At 39.1% G+C, this 19,727-nt stretch overlaps 1 protein-coding gene and 1 pseudogene across 6 annotated transcripts in view; both read right to left on the bottom strand.

Moving 5' to 3' along the window:
- The window catches only part of BEST3 (bestrophin 3), a 46,103-nt gene extending 41,775 nt beyond the window's left edge, over positions 1-4,328 (bottom strand). Inside the window, exons 1-2 of one of the 5 annotated variants that reach the window (XM_010358729.1) lie at positions 4,112-4,328; positions 2,487-2,653 (exon numbers count right to left, since the gene is read on the bottom strand). In XM_010358729.1, coding sequence (XP_010357031.1) covers positions 2,487-2,638 — 152 coding nt within the window. In that variant the 5' untranslated portion in view covers positions 2,639-2,653; positions 4,112-4,328. The remainder of the gene's footprint in view (positions 1-2,486; positions 2,654-4,111) is intronic. The other 4 variants (XM_010358728.2, XM_010358730.2, XM_010358734.2 and 1 more) reach the window with 4 other exon arrangements.
- Positions 4,329-5,369: 1,041 nt separating this feature from the next.
- On the bottom strand, positions 5,370-6,299 carry LOC104658656 (annotated as a pseudogene). Its single transcript, XR_747460.2, has one exon. The product of XR_747460.2 is annotated as a 60S ribosomal protein L6 pseudogene (transcript).
- Positions 6,300-19,727: the final 13,428 nt, after the last annotated feature.

Genomic DNA, 19,727 nt, shown 5'->3' with positions numbered 1-19,727 from the left:
GAAGAGATTCAGAGTCTGAAGAAATGTTTTAAGTCGAACTAATAATAATGATCAAAATACAGGAAGGAAAGCCAAACAGATGAATTTGAATAAATCGACGAGTGTAGCTGCTTCAAAGGAAGAAGGAACTCAAGGAAAGATCCATTATAACAAGCATCAAAGGCTCATTTGGGTCAGCAGAACTTTGATAAAGGAAGCAAAGGGATAATAAGATAATAGTAAGCAACTAATTAGATTGCAGATAGAAAGCTGTTGGGAGCTGGTCCTGACAAAGAAGGTGTGTGGGGTACAAGGTGAGTTTGGAGTTCCTGCCCCAGCTTTGGAAGAAGTGTTAGAATTACTGAAGTCAGGGAAAGCTGACAGGAGAGGTACCAGATTGTTGCAGAGGTCTATCAGGGTTATGCTGATGACAAATTACAGCCAGAATGGTTTCTGATGTTCAAATAGACATAGTCAAAGAGGATTTAAATGTGGAAAGCATAGACCTTTTTTAAGGTCAGACAAAGCCAGATTTTAATCCCAAGTCTGACACTTATGAATTTGGACTTTGAGCATATTTTTAAATCTCTCTGAGTCTCAGTTTTCTCATCTGTAAGTGGGGATACAAATATCCATATATGGGGTATTGTAAAGATTAAATAATATATATATATATACATATATATAACCACTTAACAAATTGCCTCATACTTAGTTAATAATGAAATGGTTGGTATTAGTAGTTGGCCAAAGAAAAAATATTTGGCTAATAGATGTAGAAATTTTAATAGCTAGAAAGTATTTCAGAAATTTTGTCAAATTCCTCCAAAAATAGAAAGAAATGTAATCACATTAATGAATCTGGTTTCTCCTTATAACTTTTGTTAGGAATAATTATTTACTTATAATAGAGCTAATAAAGACTCAGAGAATGAAACTATATCTATTTTTTTCTACAGATATGTTTGACCTTCTTGACAAACTCATCCTACAGTCCTTGGTATACCTTTGATTAAGACAGAAGGATCTATTTTAATAAGGTATTACAATTAAACTTTAAAAATTTAAGGATGACTTGAACTGATAATTTTTGTTATAAATGTAAGCACTCTGCTTTAGAAGAAATATATGCATAAAATTTTATGGGGTATAAGTATGATATTGGAACAAAAGTTGAGGCCCCAAGGAACATTTCTAGCTACACTACAACTGTACTAAGGGTGATTCTGTTCTATTCTTAGCAGCAGTAGCAGCAATAAACTCACATTAGTAAAAATGAACTAATGAGATAATTATCACGAAACACCATTGTATCTTCTACCATTTCATATTCTGAAGGCTTAGGTGATACACACCTAAATTGCCAGAATAATATCATATTATATGACATGTCTGAAAAAAAATTATTAGAGGTTGTTAACAAGACTTTCCCTCTAAAAATATTTTGTCAAAATATATACCAATGCACACACTTGCTTGGAAGGGTTGTTTTGACATATGGAAAAATAGCTCTACCTATTTTACTTTTAATAATTATCAGTCAACTAAATTAATATCCCTCTTTTCCAAAGGAGATTCTGTTGCTACAAGGAAGAATGTGAGAGCAATGAAACACAAATTTGTTTATCTGTATGCAGAAGAAAAATAACAAACTATGTACATAGAAAAAATGGAAATACAGCCTCAAAAACCTTTAGCTTTCCTGTTTTAAGTTTTAGCTTCTTCCAGAGAAGAAATTTATGCATTCGATGTTAATTAAAAAAGCTTTAAAATCTTGTAAGTTTTTCCTTTTACCATACTGATGAAATTTTATTAAGTCTATAATTTTTCATCATAAAAGTATTTCTTGGACTTGATATTGCTCAAATTTCCTGTCAATCTGACAGGCATATGTTGTAATGTTATAAAGAATAAGCACCTCCTTTTGTGAACATAACATGCCCTCAACTCAGAAAATAGAAAGAAAATAAATTAGTCTACAGGCCTTTGCTTTAGTTGAGGTACTGTTAAGTGTGGCAGGCATCATCCTGGATAAGATATTTTCATTCCAGGCAAAAAGAAGGAAAGCTTTTGCCTGACATACACCAATCATGAACATGTTGATTATATAGGTAGTTGCTACAAGCTGTCAAATCATCAACTATGAATGACAAGTCGACAGAAGCACAAATAATTATTGTCTGTGGACTTTGCCCATTCAAAAATCTTCACATAGTAAGGATCTAAGGGTAATCCTCTCATTTTATGCCTATTGCAACAGTCTTGAGGCACAACTGGGGCTGGAATGAAGGCCACTTGAATCTTACAGTGAGGGTCTATTTTACATCCTAACAATGGTTAGTGGTGGATTAAAATCTGTCCTGAGGGGAAGAAGACAAAAGAGAGGCTCATGCAAAAGAGGAGTTACATAACGCAAAGTCAGTGGCGATCAAAAGGTTCAGATTTTTGAGACTGTATTCTTATACAATATCTGATGGCCATTTAAAGAGACATGCAAAGAAAAGTACCTGTACACCAAACTTATTGCTGTATAAAGAACAGCAAAAACAATAAATTCCCTGTACAGTAGTTTGTAGATGCTGCCTCTCCACTTGAAGAGTAACCTATGAAATCCAAAAAAAGTTGCATTTGCTACTTTACTGGAGTAAGTGACAGTCATCTTGGATAGTTTTTTCTAGAAGAGCAAGAAGACAAAACACAAGTAAAAAGCAATGTTTAAAATAGGGCATAAATCTGTATGTCTGTGTATCAAGGAAATTCAAGCCAACAACTAGTCAGCCATATCTCTTTTTTGTCTTTTTTAGTTTTTATAATTTGGAACTTTCAGATAACCATTATCTCAGTTTAGCAGAAAGCAGGAGGAAAGGAGTCTCTGGGAAGAGTAATATTAGACATCCTAAACTTGCCTTAACTGTTAAATATTATTTTTAGATTATATAGCCATTGGTCAATATATATTTGAATGAACAAATGCGACAAACAAGGCCCTCATGGGAATTTAATTGATGGGGCACTTTTGGTGGGTTTGGTTGCATGTAGATGTCTCTCTAGTGGAGGTCCAAGTAAGGCCCTCATGGGAATTTAATTGATGGGGCACTTTTGGTGGGTTTGGTTGCATGTAGATGTCTCTCTAGTGGAGGTCCAAGTACATCGTTAGCACTCATTGCATTTCAAAAGGTAGCCAAAAAGTTGGGTCATAATGATGAATAAGAATGGTGCACTTTCCTCATGAAAGGTTGTATATAAACGCTTAGGGATGGTTCACATTCTCTTTTGAACTGAACAAAATGAGGTCATTATTTACCACTCTTTTTACTTGAGTCCATTTCATGAATGTGGTTAGGATGAGCACTGGGCCCCAAAGCCTTGTTTTCAGTGAGTTCTTTGGAATTCCACCACTTTTCACCAATACATTAAATATTCAGGTTTTGAAACAGACAACGCAAAGCTAAATCCTGCTCAATTTCTGGCCAAGATAGAACATATGCAAATAAAATTAGATTTATTTAAAATCTTACTTTTCTCAAAAGGATCTACGAGGAGAGTCTTATATAGCTACTTAGACTGAAATCATGAAGCTTTTAGGTAGCATTGTACTAGACACAAAAAATAAATTCTGTAGCAGATTTCTTTTGTAAAGTAACCTACACCACACATTTTATCATAAACAAGAAAATTTTCTATCTTTACTCATTGTTGGAAAAACAATTCAACTCTGATTTGCCTGTTTTCCCTAAGGAAATGAAACTCTGGAGCTACATTTACAGCATTTTCTAAAATCACAAACTTAGCTTTCAACATTACAGATTTTAATAAAGAAGGCAGGGCCTTTTGGCATAAGTAAGTGGCATTACAAAAGGATGGGACTCATGCCACAAAACCGGTTTTATTTTTCCATCTTTACCTTGTCTATTTGTCTAGTGCGAATACAGCCAAAATTGGGAGAGGAGCATAATAAATTAAGCCCATTTCATAATGTGTTCTCATGGATTCCCAGTAATTTTAAATAACAGTCCTTAAATAACTTTCCTTTCTTTCATTTAGTAGTTCACTCCTTTTAAGCTCTTCCAGGAAAATGAAAATCACAGCAAGTAGAGGTCAGAATTAAAATGCATAGGTTTACTCTGGGCACTAACCTATTTATTTGGTTTGGAGTCTCCGACAGGAAAGAGAATCTTCAAATTTTGGGCTCCCCCTGAAGAGGCGCCTTCAGGTCGGTGCTGCACGCCCGGTGTCACCCTTTGCTCGTGCACAGTCAGATTTTCTTTCTGTTCTCTGGCCACTGAGAGGACCCAGAGTGTGACAAGTACAGGGGTTAAATGTTTTTCTACTTGTGGAGGCCTGTTTATGCCAATTTACCCACTGATGACAGTTATAGCTGGGAACAAACAGAAGCGACAGCTGCTGATGCTGCTTTTTTCTAAGCTATAATTATAACTCCACCTGCCGCCCCAAGTACCCCTTTGAATGAGAAGTCGGTAGTGACATGAAGGATGTTGGGCCGTTTGTCTGTTAGATTCATTTTGACTCCACCCTGGGATCAAGGAAGAAAGGTTCATTTGGCCCTAAAGAGTTCAAAGAAGAGGCCCCAACAGCTCCCCGCCCCATAAAAGACAGTCTTTTTGTGCTTGAAATGAAGATTAAATTCTTAAAGCTGGGCTGGGACTCGTAGGCTCACACCTGTAATCCTAGCACTTTGGGAGGCCGAGGCAGGCAGATCACCTGAGGTCAGGAGTTCGAGACCAGCCTGGCCAATATGGTGAAACCCCATCGCTTCTAAAAATACAAAAATTAGCTGGGCCTGGTAGTGGGCTCCTGTAATCCCACCTACTCGGGAGGTTAAGGCTGGAGAATCACTGGAACCCAGGAGGTGGAGGCTGCAGCGATCTGAGATCACACCACTGCACTCTAGCCTGGGCAGAGAGAAGGAGACTCTGCCTCAAAAAGCAAACGAAAAAATTCTTATGAAGCCAAAACTGGAGCAGACAAGAATATAAACAGGATTTTTGCCCACTTGAGAGGTATTGAAAATGTTCTTCAATTAAAAGCAACAATTATGTGTCAGTGTGTGTGGTGTGTGTTTGTGTGTTAGAAGAGCACATAGAGAATCATGATATATTGATGGCTTAGTGTAGTGGGAAATAATAACACATGGATTCATCACATTTTTTTTTTTTTTTTTTTTTTTTGAGATGGAGTCTCGCTTTGTCTCCCAGGCTGGAGTGCAGTGGCATGATCTCAGCTCACTGCAACCTCGCCTCCCTGGTTCAAGAGATTTTCCTGCCTCAGCCTCCCGAGTAGCTGGGATTACAGGTGCACACCATCACACCTGGCTAAGTTTATATATATATATATATATATATATATATATATATATATATATATATATATTTTTTTTTTTGTAGTTAGCTATTTAATGAGGTTCTTAAGACATTTAGAACACCAATTTGTGAGGATAAATTCCATTCGTCAGGGCAAAAACAGATCGCAGGTAGCCCTGGAGCTGAGGAATAGCTTTGATTTTTGGTAGAATTTGTGAGTCCACAGCTTTCTGATCAATCTTGCGCTGCTCTGTAATCTCGTATTTCTCTTTCTCTGTGTCAAAGATCTCACCTTCCTGGTGTCTGGGCTTCCGCAACTTCTTCTTCTTGAAGTAAGCATCAGTAAGATGTTTTGGGATTTTGACATTGCTGATATCGATTTTGGTTGAGGTGGCAATGACAAATTTCTGGTGTGTTCTTCGTAGAGGAACTCGATTGAGGACCAGAGGTCCAGTCACAAGTAACAAGCCACTAGCCAGCTGCTTCAAGAAAACCACCCTCTTGCCCCTGTGGCGTCCAGTGAGGATGATCAGAATGGTCCCGGGGGTAATGCTGGCTCGCAGTTTTCTCACGTGCTGACTGAAGGGTTTTTTGCCGTGGCTCAACAGCTTTCGAGGCACATCTTCAGTAGGATAATATCTAGGCATTTTGCGAAGTTTAACCACCTGGGTACCGCTGTTCTTGTCACCACCAACTGGTTTTGTAAGAGTTGTAAGAACCTTCTCCTTCTTTTTCTTTTCAACCTTGGATTTAGCGGCTGAGTACTTCCTCTTGTACATGGCCTTTCTGGAATACATGGCAGATCGGGAATACCTGCCAATTCCTCTGACAAGGACAGGGTTGCGGCTGCAATGGGGCTTCCCCTTCTTGGGCTTCTTAGCCTTGAGGTTACCCTTTTCCACCTTGCCACCAGCATCAGCCTTCTTGGCTTCGGGTTTCTTCTCTTTAGTATCTGGCTTCTCAACTTTTTCACCCGCCATCTTGCAAGATGGGAAAGAGAACTAAGATTTCCAGTTTTTATATTTTTGTTGAGATGGGGTTTTACCATGTTGGACAGGCTGGTCTCGAACTCCTGGCCTCAAGTGATCCGCCTGCCTCGGCATCCCAAAGTGCTGGGATTACAGGCGTGAGCCAACGCACCTGGCCAGATTCATCACATTTGTTATCCTTCCATGGTCAGCTAGGAAATTTTTTCTTTTTCTTTTTTTTAGACGGAGCTTTGCTCTTGTTGCCCAGGCTGGAGTACAATGGTGCCGATCACGGTGCACTGCTACCTCCGCCTCCTGGGTTCAAGCGATTCTCCTGCCTCAGCCTCCTGAGTAGCTGGAATTACAGGCATGCGCCACCATGCCCAGCTAATTTTGTATTTTTAGTAGAGACAGGGTTTGTCCATGTTGGTCAGGCTGGTCTTGAACCCCCGGTCTCAGGTGACATGTGTGCCTCGGCCTCCCAAAGTGCTGGGATAACAGGCTTGAGCCACCACACCCTGCCCATATTTATTTTCTTCCTTCCTTCCCTCCTTCCTTCCTTTTTTTTTTTTTTTTTGAGACAGAGTCTCACTCTGTCGCTTAGGCCAGAGTGCAGTGGCGCAATCTTGGCTCATTGCAACCTCTGCCTCCTGGGTTCATGCGATTCTCTTGCCTTAACCTCCCGAGTAGCTGGGACTACAGGCATGTGCCACCACACCCAGCTAATTTTTGTATTTTTGGTACAGAGGGGGTTTCACCATATTGGTCAGGCTGGTCTTGAACTCCTGAGCTTGTGATCCGCCCTCCTCGACCTCCCAAAGTGCTGGGATTACAGGTGTGAGTCATTGCGCCCAGCCCCATATTTTCTTTCTTAAAAGAGAGAATTCACCAGCATTCTTTAAGTAATAAAATAAATAATTTCAGGGCCAATTCCTGGGACTTTTCCAACCTTCTAAAGTAACTTGTGCACTCTTGCATCTTAACTTAAAGAAAATGTATTTTTGTGGAGAAAGATATAGAAAAAAATGCTTATTGTAAAATTAAGGTTACATATAATTAAATTTTTCTAAAACATTACATTTTATATGCATTTGGCTGGATTCTTTATCAAATTCTGGGTACCTTAGATTAGAGCAAAGCCAGGGTTGTAGGTATCTTTTTAATTTCTTGCTCCCATCCCTGTTCATAGTTCCAGTATGGAGCCCTGTGAATAATGAATATTTAGTATGTATTTGCTGTTTGATTATCCCTTACCTTCACTATTATAATTCTGTTGGTGACTTGAGGGAATTTGTGAACATTTAAAAAGCATATATACAATGTTGCACATCTTATGTTGTGTTGCCATAAAAAGTGGTCTGATAGATCTGATGTTATATTTATAAAGGTTTGCAAGACAAATCAATGTTACTGAATCTCAGCAAATCTAAACCCAAATGCTTATGAAATAGGAACATTGGAGGTATTTTTGTAAAATTCTAACTCTTGCATCTCCTATTGGATGTGTGGTGGCCCTGACAGCTGGCATATTCCCAGCACCCATGACTGCATAGCTAGGGGATCTGCCTCTGTGGAGCACTGTACGCACTGTTGGTTGGTTTCATTTCTAAACAGCGATAATTATGTTCCTCTCTCCCATTGGGTTGTTTTGAGGAATGACTAATTAATGGTTGGAGATAGCATTCTAAATGCAAATTAGTCAATAATGATCAGATTGAGTGAACAAACTCCCATTGTTGAGCTCTGAATCTAGTGGTTATTTCTAACAGGTACTGAAAGAGGCCTTGTCGAAATAGCTTGGCTTAGAGGAGAGAAACCACTAAAGCTTATTTCAAAATATCCAACAAACACCGGATTGCAAAGTTTAAGGCTCATATCACTTTTTAAAGATAATTTTAATGTTTCTTCATAGAAATATTTTTTCCAGATTCTAAAAGTAAACTATGATTATTAAAAAATAAAAAGGAAAACAACATATAAAGAAGAAAGTGGCACTCTATCCTGCCACACTAGAGGGGTGGTATCATTTGGCATAAAGTTAATCTTGCTAGACTTTTGTGGAAAATACTTTAACCCTATAATTAATAGCAAACAATATGATAGACCCTTAGGCAATTTCAGGGCTCTATGAAATAACTATAGCAACCATATTTTCCCTTGACAGTAAACATCAAGTTATGTGATTTTGAGCACTCTGATTTTCAACAGTCCAGAGAAGCACATTTGTCTTTGATTCCAGTAAACCTCCAGTGACAGGACAATTCATAGAAAAAAACAAGGGATCATTTCCACTTGGAATCCTGATATTCACCCATAGATGTCAAAATCAATCTCTTTGTTCCTTAAGGAAACAGGAAATAGTAACAACAAGTTTACACAGCCAATACCACCTGCTACTTGAGAATCAGCTATTTAAAAAGCCCCACATTCATTTTAAACTGATTTGGCATGTCTCCACTGACATGAGAAATCTCTTGTCAAATTTCTTCTGAGTGGTTAGGTGAACATAAATCGTGTATAGATAACACATGTATTCAAATATTAACCAAAGACCAGACGTTGTATTTTGGAGGATTTGATTCTGAACCTAAGACTTTCGGACATTATTATTATTATTATTATTATTTTATTTTTTTTTTTTGAGACGGAGTCTCGCTCTGTCGCCCAGGCTGGAGTGCAGTGGCCGGATCTCAGCTCACTGCAAGCTCCGCCTCCCGGGTTCCCGCCATTCTCCTGCCTCAGCCTCCCGAGTAGCTGGGACTACAGGCGCCCGCCACCACGCCCAGCTAGTTTTTTTTTTTGTATTTTTAGTAGAGACGGGGTTTCACCATGTTAGCCAGGATGGTCTCGATCTCCTGACCTCGTGATCCGCCCGTCTCGGCCTCCCAAAGTGCTGGGATTACAGGCTTGAGCCACCGCGCCCGGCCGGACATTATTAAGTGGGCAATCAATCAATGTTTTTGATGGGAAAAGGGCTTGAAAAAAATCCATGTTGCAGAAAGGTGAGTCTCTGGGAAGAGTGTGTGATGAATTGGAGTGAGTAGGGACTATAGAAGTGGAATCAATTTGAAGGTTATTTTGGTTGTTCTGGGATAAACTGGAATGGTGGGTGGGTGAGTGGAATGCAGAGGAAGGATGGTGGGAAAGAGCCCAGGAGATAGCTACCACTGCAGGGAAGGCAAGAAGAGTAGGGGGAGGCAAGAGGAGGAGGAGGAGGAAAAGGAGAAAGAAGAGGAGGAGGAGGAGGAAAGAAGAGAAGTATCATATGACCCTTCCTTTGTCCTTTGAGCCTGTTTGCTCACGAAGAACAAATATTATGGAACACGGTTCTCAAATTTGTTCAGGTATGTGGTTCTTGATAACATGCCATAAACTTTTGATATGTTTTATTTTATCCTGCAAATAAAAACATTCTACCAGCAAAAGTGGATGCAAAGTCAAGTTGCAAGTGGGAGCCCATGTGCCCATAAAAAATAAAGTTGCTGAATTAAGTATGATTAGTCTGGCCAGGCGCAGTGGCTCACGCCTATAATCCTAGCACTTTGGGAGGCTGAGGTGGGTAGATCACAAGGTCAGGAGATTGATACCAGCCTGGTCAATGTGGTGAAACCCCATCTCTACTGAAAATACAAAAAAACTAGCTGGGCATGGTGGCACATGCTTGAAGTCCCAGCTACTAGGGAGGCTGAGGCAGGAGAACTGCTTGAACCCAGGAGGCGGAGGTTGCAGTGAGCTGAGATCGTGCCACTGCACTCCAGCCTGGGTGGCACAGCAAGACTCTGTTAAAAAAAAAAAAAAAAATGATCAGCCTGTGGTCAGTGGTCAGTTTTCCTGTTAATACTTCTTTCTGGAACTTATGTTGCTATGTGCTGGATTTCTCTAGAAAAAAGATAGCAAACAGTGCTAAAAGTTCAAGAAAAATTCAGAGTAAAACAGAACAGTCCTCATTTTTTTTTCCACAGCAGAATACATTGGTTTGGTTAGTTTCAGAACGAATTATAGTGATGGTTTTTTCCTACAGGTAAATTTTTACTTGCCCAGTTGGATGGTAAGCTTCTTGAGAACTCATGTCCTACTTTTTTTTTTTTTTTTCTATTTACTGGCTGCAACAGTGGATCCAACAGCTGCATAACAAACACTGTTTGGGGTAAATCATGTGGCACTCCAGGTGTGCAGAGGTTTCTGTACATGTCATTGGACATAGAACTCGCCAAAAATCAAACGCAAGAGGGTGGAAAACCTCTTCAATTAATTTATTATCTTTGATTTCAGGGGCGATATAGTGAACTCCTCAGACTAGAAAGACTATTGAGTTTTATTACAGCTGAAGCTCTAAGCTCATAAGAGGCTGGATATTTGAGGAGTCATCATTACTTTCCTAGCACAGAGTAATTGCTAACTCAACAAAACAGAAATGCATTCGTTCAAATTTTGAAGGTTATCTTTTTCTAATGGAAGGTAAGGAAACTTTGTTCTATTTTAGAGATGAAAGCTTAGAGTCTAGAGTATTACTGTTATGGTGCTGAATGTGTATCCTGTACTCTAGAATCGATGACTTTTTTTAAATGAATGGTATTATTCATCTCAAATACATTCCAGATTGCTAAAGAAAAAAATTTCATCATAGAATCAATTAAAAATCAGCTTAATTTTACAAGAAAAGGTACACAAATCCAAGGATATTGTTTATTCCAAACAGCTGTGAAATTCTGTTACTTTACCACTGTGATTGTAGAAGGTAGTGGAAATTATATTACTGTGTGGTTGTAAAGGGAAGATATAGGTAATAGCAATATTACCTATTGCTATATATATAAAATAGCATTTTCTATTTAGAAAAATGCTATGTATAAATATGTGAGCAATTCTAAAATATCTTTTCTCATGTAGTAAAATGCATGTGGAAATGAAAAACCCATGTCGGTTCTGGTTTTTTTTTTTTTTTTTTTTTTTTTTTTGAGACGAGGTCTTGCTCTGTTGCCCAGGCTGGAGTACAGTGGCACGATCTCGGCTCACTGCAAGCTCTGCCTCCCGGGTTCCAGTCATTCTCCTGCCTCAGCCCCGGAGTAGCTGGGGCTACAGGTGCACGCCGTCACGCCCGGCTAAATTTTTGTATTTTTAGTAGAGATGGGGTTTTACCGTGTTAACCAGGATGGGCTCGATCTCCTGACCTCGTGATCCGCCCACCTCGGCCTTGCAGAGTGCTGGGATTACAGGTGTGAGCCACTGTGCCCGGCTGGTTCTGGTTTTCTAATATGGTATATTGAGCATTCTTCAGACATCTTTTCAGTCCCTTAATAGTGGTTACTGCTGGGGACAGTAGTAGGTTTGGAGTAAGGGGGGAAGAAAAAAACTTTAGCTTTTGCTCCATATAATTTTATATTTTAAAAAATAACATCTATATTTTCATATGTGACCATATTAAATAAATGCAATAAAAATCAGATTGGATGCCACTTCCAAATTCATACCTCCAGCTCAGATCTTCCACCCAGCTCCAGACTTACCTTAATATTTCCAAAAACATCTCAAAGCCAACACGCCCAAACTGGAACTCCTGCCTTTTCCCATAACCATGCTCCGTCTGTAACCTTTGCCATCTCTGCTGATGAACATTCCTTCCTTCCAAAAGATCTACAGCCTTGAAGTCATCTTCAGCTCCTCTTTTTCTCTCACACTGCAATCCAGTCTTTCAGCAAATCTTACTGGCTCCACCTTGAAAATATACTCAGAATCTGTCATCTCACTATCGCAGACATAGGGAGCTATCTCTGCTGCCCCTACCTCTTCAGAACCTGCATCGTGGTTCTCCTGGGTCACTCCAGCAGCTTCCTACAGGTCTCCCAGTGTCTGCACTTGCTCCCTGCAGTCTGTTCTAACACAAAGGCAGAAAAATCTTATTAAAAGACAAGCCAAGTCAAGCCACATCTCCCTTCTTGTTACAGAGGAGTGACAAGCCATGTCACTCCTCTGCTCAAAAGCCCTCATTCACTCCTTGGTCTTCTCAGAGTAAAAGCCTAAGTCCTTCAGTGGCAGCTAAGGTCTTCCATGACCTGGTCTCATTTCTTCCCTGGTCTCATTTCCTATTACTTTCACCTGTGGACTCATCTGTAGCTGCATTTGTCTCCTTTCTTTCCTCGAACACACAGGCATGTCTCTAGCCTCAATAGTGGTGAATCTACCTGCCTGGAATGTTCTTTCTCCAGGTATCTGAAGCACTGTCTCCCTTACCTCTTTCAAGCTTTTGCTCAGGTATCTTCTCAATAAGCTGAGGACTCTACCTAAAACTTCGTACTGCCCTGCACGCCTCCCTCCCCACAGCACTCCTGATGCCCTTACCCGGCTTCACTTGTGCTCTTTCTCCGCACCTCTCTCCTTTGTGTATATCATGTAATTGACACATTTGTTGTGTTTATTGTCTTTTTCTCCCTGCTAGAATGGGAGTTCCATAAGGGCAGGGAGCTGGCTGTTTTGTTCACTGATGAAAGCAAAGTGCCTTGAATAGTGCCTACTTCAAGAAATATTTACTGAATGAAAATTTAAAAACAGCCTAGAAGGGTTTCCACTATTTCTCATATAAGAATGCCAGTGTCGTGAGGACCAGTTTCATGAGTATTTTGTTAATTTATATCCAGTGCCCAGCAAAGTATCTGCCATTAGTAGGCACTTAATGTTTGTGAAATGAATAAATGAGGATGTATTTTTTTATTCAGATGTTTAGCCCATCTTTTTAGTATAAATTTTGTTTACTTTTTTTTTTTTTTTTTTGAGATGGAGTTTCTCTCTTGTCGCCCAGGCTAGAGTGCAATGATGCAAACTCTGCTTGCTGCAACCTCGGCCTCCCAGGTTCAAGTGATTCTCCTACCTCAGCCTCCCAAGTAGCTGGGGTTATAGGCACCCACAACCACACCTGGCTAATTTTTGTATTTTTAGTAGAGATGGGGGTTTCACTATGTTGGCCAGGCTAGTGTCAAACTCCTGATCTCAGATGATCTGCCCGCTTCGGCCTCCCAAAGTGCTGGAATTACAGGTGTGAGCCACCACACCTGGCAATATAAGTGATATTTATTGAATAATTTTTTTTTTAATCTCAGCATTTTTCCTCTGGAGATGTGGGTTTTACAGCATTCCAGAAAGCTAAAAACAGGCATTATTCAGGGACTTCTGAGTACCAACTTTGCATTCTGTCTGCACTGTGGAATGCTTCATCTGCATTCTGTGTGGTTACCTCTCTTCCAAGTTTCTGTATCCTTAGCTACTTAAATCAGAAACTTAGAGTGAGGATGTGAGTGACCTCTTGTAGTCAATCCATCTGAAACACGGCCTCTCATTTCTTTTCTTTTTTTTTATTTTTTTACTGACTTCAAGGAGATTTAGACTAGACTACTGCACATTAAATAGCAATATAATATTTAATGGATAGAGGCAGAAATAAGTTGATTCTTTCCACTTCCTGTTGACTACTCCACAATATCATTATGTTACAGGCATTGGACTGGGCACTCACATGGTGAGTGATAAATGCATTGAACACTCTTTAATATAGCAGTAAGCAATAATAATGAAAGGATGAACACAGTAAATGTTCTTTGATGATGGTCTAGGTGGTGGCAATGTCATTCTTGTGGCTCATAAGATGCCTCAGGGTTCTTGGCCTTGAATGCCCTTCTAGGATAGGAGAGTTCTGGTGAAGATTAAATTATAAAGGTCCTTTAGTGGAATTTGACTGACTACATTCCAACAGCAGAGTAATAGTATATAAAAGATATGAATGTTCAGATCCACCATTAAGGTGGTATCTCAGAGCACATTCTGATATGTTTTACTATTTCTGTGAGAGAAAAATGGAAGTAAATTGAGAATTGAGTATACCTCATCTTCCTCTACCTAGTAGTTTGGAGATGACTTGTATTCTCGCTCATCCTGTTTTTTTATCACAGGTACATAATTAGATTAAATTAAAAACACAAAAATGAGTTGTGTAAAGGATACTCACAGGACTCAGCTTCTACTAGAGCTCATAGCATTCTATCAGATCATTTAATCCTGCCTTTAGGAACATATATATCTGTTTGAGTGCTGACAGGGCTACTTTCTTTAGCATAGCATTATCTTGTTATAAGAAGACAAAAGAAAAAGGTAAGTTGTATACATGTTTCCATTTCCTTAAAGTGAAAAACCAGGTGGTTGTGTCTCTTGGGCTTCCCTTCTCCAAGCCCTTGTAGAAAGAGCTTGTTTTTACATTTGTCCTTAAAGTAAGACAGCCAGGATTGTTCCTTGCTAACTTCATTAATAACCAACAAAATTTCATATGACTTTACCTTTTGAACCAGCAATTAGGTTTCCAGGAATCCACCTAAAGCACACTTCCAATAATAAAAAAAATGCATTTGCACCAAGTTATTAACAGCAGCATTGTTTGTAACTGAAAAATACTGGTAAAAATCTAAATGCCCTTACACAGGAGAGTGGTTGAATAAACTATAATACATCCACAAAATGGAGTACTATGCAGCTGCAAAAGGGAAAAAGAAGGATCTTTATGAATTGATATGGAGTGATTTCCAGGGTATATTGATGGGTGAAAAAAGTATAAAATAAAACCTATGTCAATAAACATGCGAAAAGATGTTCAACATTATTAATCATTAGGTAAATGCAAATCAAAATGACAATGCGATACCACATCCACCCACTAGGATGGCTATAAACAAACAAACAAAACAGAAAATAACAAGTCTTAGTGAGAACGTGGAGAAAAAGGAATCCTGTACATTGCTGGTAAAACTGTAAAATGGTATAGCTACTGTGGAAAAGGGTTTGGTGGCTCCTCAGAAAGTTAAATAGAATTATCATATGACCCCAGCAATTCTACTCGTAGGTATATACCCCAAAATATTGAAGACAGATATCCAAAGATGCTATATAATGTTCATAACAGCACTATTCACAATAGCCAAAAGGTGGAAACAGCCCAAATGACCATCAACTGATAGAAAGATAAACAAAATGTAGTATATCCATTCAATGGAATATTATTCAGCCATAAAAAGGAATGAGGTACTGACACATGCTACAATGTGAATGAACCTTGGAAACATTATGTTAAATGAAAGAAACCAAATATAAAAAGGTCACATATTATTATGATTCCATCTATAAGAAATTACCCAGACGGTGAATCCATAGAGACAGAAAACAGATTAGTCATTGCCAGGGCTATAGGTGGGGAGAAATGAGGAGTAACTACTTGATGAATATGGGGGATTCTTTTGACATATTTTTGAGACAGTGTTGTAGAACTAGAGACGTGGTGGCTGGAGTATATTGTGAATGTTCTAAATGTTACCAAATTGTACACTTTATTATTTTATTTATTTTTTGAGGCAGGCTCCCTCTGTCACCCAGGCTGGAGTGCAGTAGTGCAATCTCAGTTCACTGCAACCTCCGCCTCCTAGGTTTAGGCGATTCTTGTGTCTCAGCCTTCCAAGTAGCTGGAACTATAGGTGCATGCCACTATGGCTGGCTAATTTTTTGTATTTTTAGTAGAGACAGGGTTTCACCACGTTGTCCAGGCTGATCTCAAACTCCTGGCCTCAAGTGATTCGCTTGCCTTGGCTTCCCAAAGTGCTGGGATTATAGACATGAGCCACCTTGCCCAGCCTGAATTGTACACTTCAAAATAGTGAATTTTATGTTATGCAAACTGAACCTCAAAAGAGAGAGAGAATATCGGTAGTGTATTACCTTTCATGGAAGAATAAAATGTGAGACAAAATATGCATGTATCTGCTCACTTGTGGAAAATAACTTTTTACAAAAATAGATGTAGTGAGATTTGGATATTCAGGGTTTGAGAATGAGAAGGAAAGAACAAGTGGAATGGGGTAGTGGTTGCAGGGTGACATTGACTTGATAAACTTCTTGTATAACTCTGACTCTTAGAACCAGGGAATGAACCACATAGCGCCTCCTAACCTAATAATCAAAATCTATGGGATATGGGAGGAGGCCAATTAGAATACAAAGAGTAACAAGTGGATCTAACTGCATTACAAATGAATATCATAACCATACTTAAAGAGTTGGGGAAGAACCAACTAAGTTTGGAAAACGGTATTTTGACTGTACAATATCAAGCTAAAGACATAAAGAACTGTACAAAAATATATACTCTAGTTAGTAAATTTGTTTCCACAGGCAGAGGTATGGGTTAGCAACTTTGAGACTACTTTATGTATACATTAGGATTGAGCAAATAAGTAAAGGGTTCTTTGGAGAAATAATTGATTCCAGGAAATATATAAGATGAGCCTGAATGTTTTGTGGTGCCAGAAACTAAAGAAGTACTAAAAAATGATAGAGTATGTCAAAATGACACAGGAGCCATATTGAAGGAGGTCCCCCGTGAAATTTGGGACAAGGTGTGCTAAAAAATGGATAATCATAGTAATGGATTATAACCCATAAAATAAAATAAATGTTCCTGAGTCCATACTGATATAAACAAGTAACTGAATAAGTAAATAAATTAATGAAGTGAAGGGCCAGCTCTTCTTTAATAAATATAGAAGGAATGAACCATCCTGGCTAAAACACGGTGAAACCCCATCTCTACTAAAAAATACAAAAAATTAGCCAGGTGTGGTGGCGGGTGCCTGTAGTCCCATCTACTGGAGAGGCTGAGGCAGGAGAAAGGCATGAACCCTGGAGGCGGAGCTTGCAGTGAGCGGAGATCGCCCACTGCACTCCATCCTGGGTGATAGAGTGAGACTCTGTCTCAAAATATAAAAATAAATAAATAAAATAAAATAAATATAGAAAGCATGATGGAAATAGAAAGTCACCATTAGCAAAAACAAGAATCAATATACACTGATAGTAGTGAGAGAAGTTGTGTTAAGAAACAGGGCATTTGCATGATCTCAAAGTATCTCCCTGTAAGATGCTTTTAGTTACAAAGGGAAAAGCAGTAGCCTTATAGAGATGAAACCTGTCAACTATCACAGAGTCAAGTGACCAAAGTTAACTTCACCAGTAACACCATATTGACACCAGGGATTCTTAACATGATGCGCTGAGAAGGGCACAACATTACTTCTGTGATAGTCTTGCCCGAAATGCATAACCTCAATTTCATCATAAGGAAACATCAGACAAGCATACATTGAGAGACATTCTGCAAAATAATTGACTAGTACTCTTCAAAAGTGTCAAGGTAATAAAAGACAGATTGAGAAACTGTCACAGATTGGAGAAGACTAAGGAGCTGGGCCTTAGACCAGTTAGGGCATTAGGGTACAACTGTAACATTTGGATAAGGTCTGCAGATTAGTTAATAGAATTATCTCAATACTAACTTCCTGGTTTTGTTCATTGTATGGTGGTTAGGCAGGACGTTAATATTAGAGGAACTGGACAACAGGTATATGAGAACTCTGTATTGCTCTGCAACTTTTCTCTACGTCTAAAATTTTTCAAAATAAAAAATTAAGAACATAAAAAAGCCTTTTTCACTTAAACATTTTTTTGTTTGTTTTACTCACTTTGATTTTTGACTGGGCCCAGATTTTAAAAATATATTTAGAGTGACATCATTTACTTTTCCTTTCAGAATACTTTAATGGGATTAAGGAAGGAAATTGAGAATGTTTAGTTGCCTCTGGCCCTCTTCCTTCTTAGAAACAAGATTCAATCCCAACAGGGAAATGGTGGGGCAGTAGGTGGGTGGAGGATTCAGGGTGGATCCAGTGGGATGGAATGTTCTGGGAAAATATTGTCACTTCTATGCCTGAACAAGAGAGGGGAGGGAGAAGTTACCGGAACCCAGACAGGTTAGCTGAATGAAAAGAATACTGGACAAGATTCATGGCTTTCAGGGTCAGGACACAAGCAACCCACAGCAACCAAGCAGCTGGAGCAGGTAAATAAATGGTCCAATTTTACTTCCTTTCTGCCTTCCGAGCTCTTGCCAGGGCCTCCCACTGACTGCACTCAATCAGAAGCCACAGGACGAAGAAGCCCATTGATACGGTTTAAACATTATCTACTTATAGTGCCCAGAGCAGGGTAGAGAAGACTGGAGAGTACATCTGGAGAAATAAAGGTAAGGTATCCAGCATGAAGATGATCTACTCCACCCCTCTCATTTTGTAGATGAAAAAAGCCTTAAAGAAGTGAAAAGATTTATTCAAGGTCACAGTAAAAGGCAGTTTGGTAGAGTTGAAACCCATTAATCTGCAAGTTGGAAGACAGATTCTAGTCTTGGATGGGCCACTGTGCTGGGCTTTTGTTTCTGTATCTATGAATGAATGGAGGCAGACTAAAGCAATGGTCTTCAAACTGGGGTATCCATACACCTGGGTTTACTTAGGAATTTGTAGGAGGTATAGGGTATGGATAATTTTAAGTGAATTATTTTCCAGACCCACAGCTTCCTTACTTACACTGTCTTCTAAAATTAATCTGCTTTTCCCCTTCATAATCTTCCTTCTCCCACTTGACACAAGAAAAGCATGCCTTTCATTTATCATGCATATGACTATAGTGAATTATCCCAAGATGTGAAAATTTTGAGACACCAAACAAGGTGCATTTTGAAAATGCAGAGTTTTTGAGGCAGATTCCTCTTACAGTACACCAGAAAGTTTCAATTAAGAAATACTGGAAGGGGCAGCATTTACTCATGGCAAGTATGCATCGGTACATAGTCTTTCCGAGAAGGGTTTGTATCTCACAAATGAACGTTTCATATTTCAAACATAAGGTTGGAAGTGAGTCTTTGTTCATTTAGGAGGAAAGAAGATTCTAATCTGATTCAGATGATGAGCAGCTTCTAGGAGCTGGTTGTGCCACATGCCAGACTGACTGGCACAACCAGGAGTGATGACATGTAATTATCTCTACCTCTCATACGTGATTTTATTCTTGTATAGTGCTCTGTCTTCACGGAAAAGCCAGTTCACAATGCACTAGATAGAGTCAGGAGTTTCCAAGACCAGTTGTCACTTCCCTTTGAATATGTTTAAACTAGGACACAGCAATTGCCACACTGGGTCAGGCTTATGTATAACTCGTCCCACTCCGTTGTCTATTTGGAGAGCAGCTGTGGTCTCCTTGGTGCTCACCTTAAGGTTAATAATTTTCAGGTTTCTTTTACTTGCCAATTATGACTCTACCTTCCTTACATTTCTCTATAATTATCCCTCTAATTCTTGAAAATACTATTATTTTGTTAAAATGACAACATGCTCACTAAAAATTCAAACAAATTAGAAAGTATAAAAGGAAGGACAAAAACATCCCAAATTCGACCAATCAACAATAACTGTTAACATTTGGTGACTGTCTTTCTTTGCCTAGACACATTCTCTGCCTAGATACACATGCATACTAATTCCATAAATAAGACCATCCTACACATGCTGTGCAATAACCTGCCCTTTCCCTCAACAATGTG

This window comes from Rhinopithecus roxellana, chromosome 10 (assembly GCF_007565055.1).
Source record: "Rhinopithecus roxellana isolate Shanxi Qingling chromosome 10, ASM756505v1, whole genome shotgun sequence".
Classification (NCBI taxonomy): domain Eukaryota; kingdom Metazoa; phylum Chordata; class Mammalia; order Primates; family Cercopithecidae; genus Rhinopithecus; species Rhinopithecus roxellana.
This window is presented reverse-complemented; position numbering and strand designations above follow the sequence as displayed.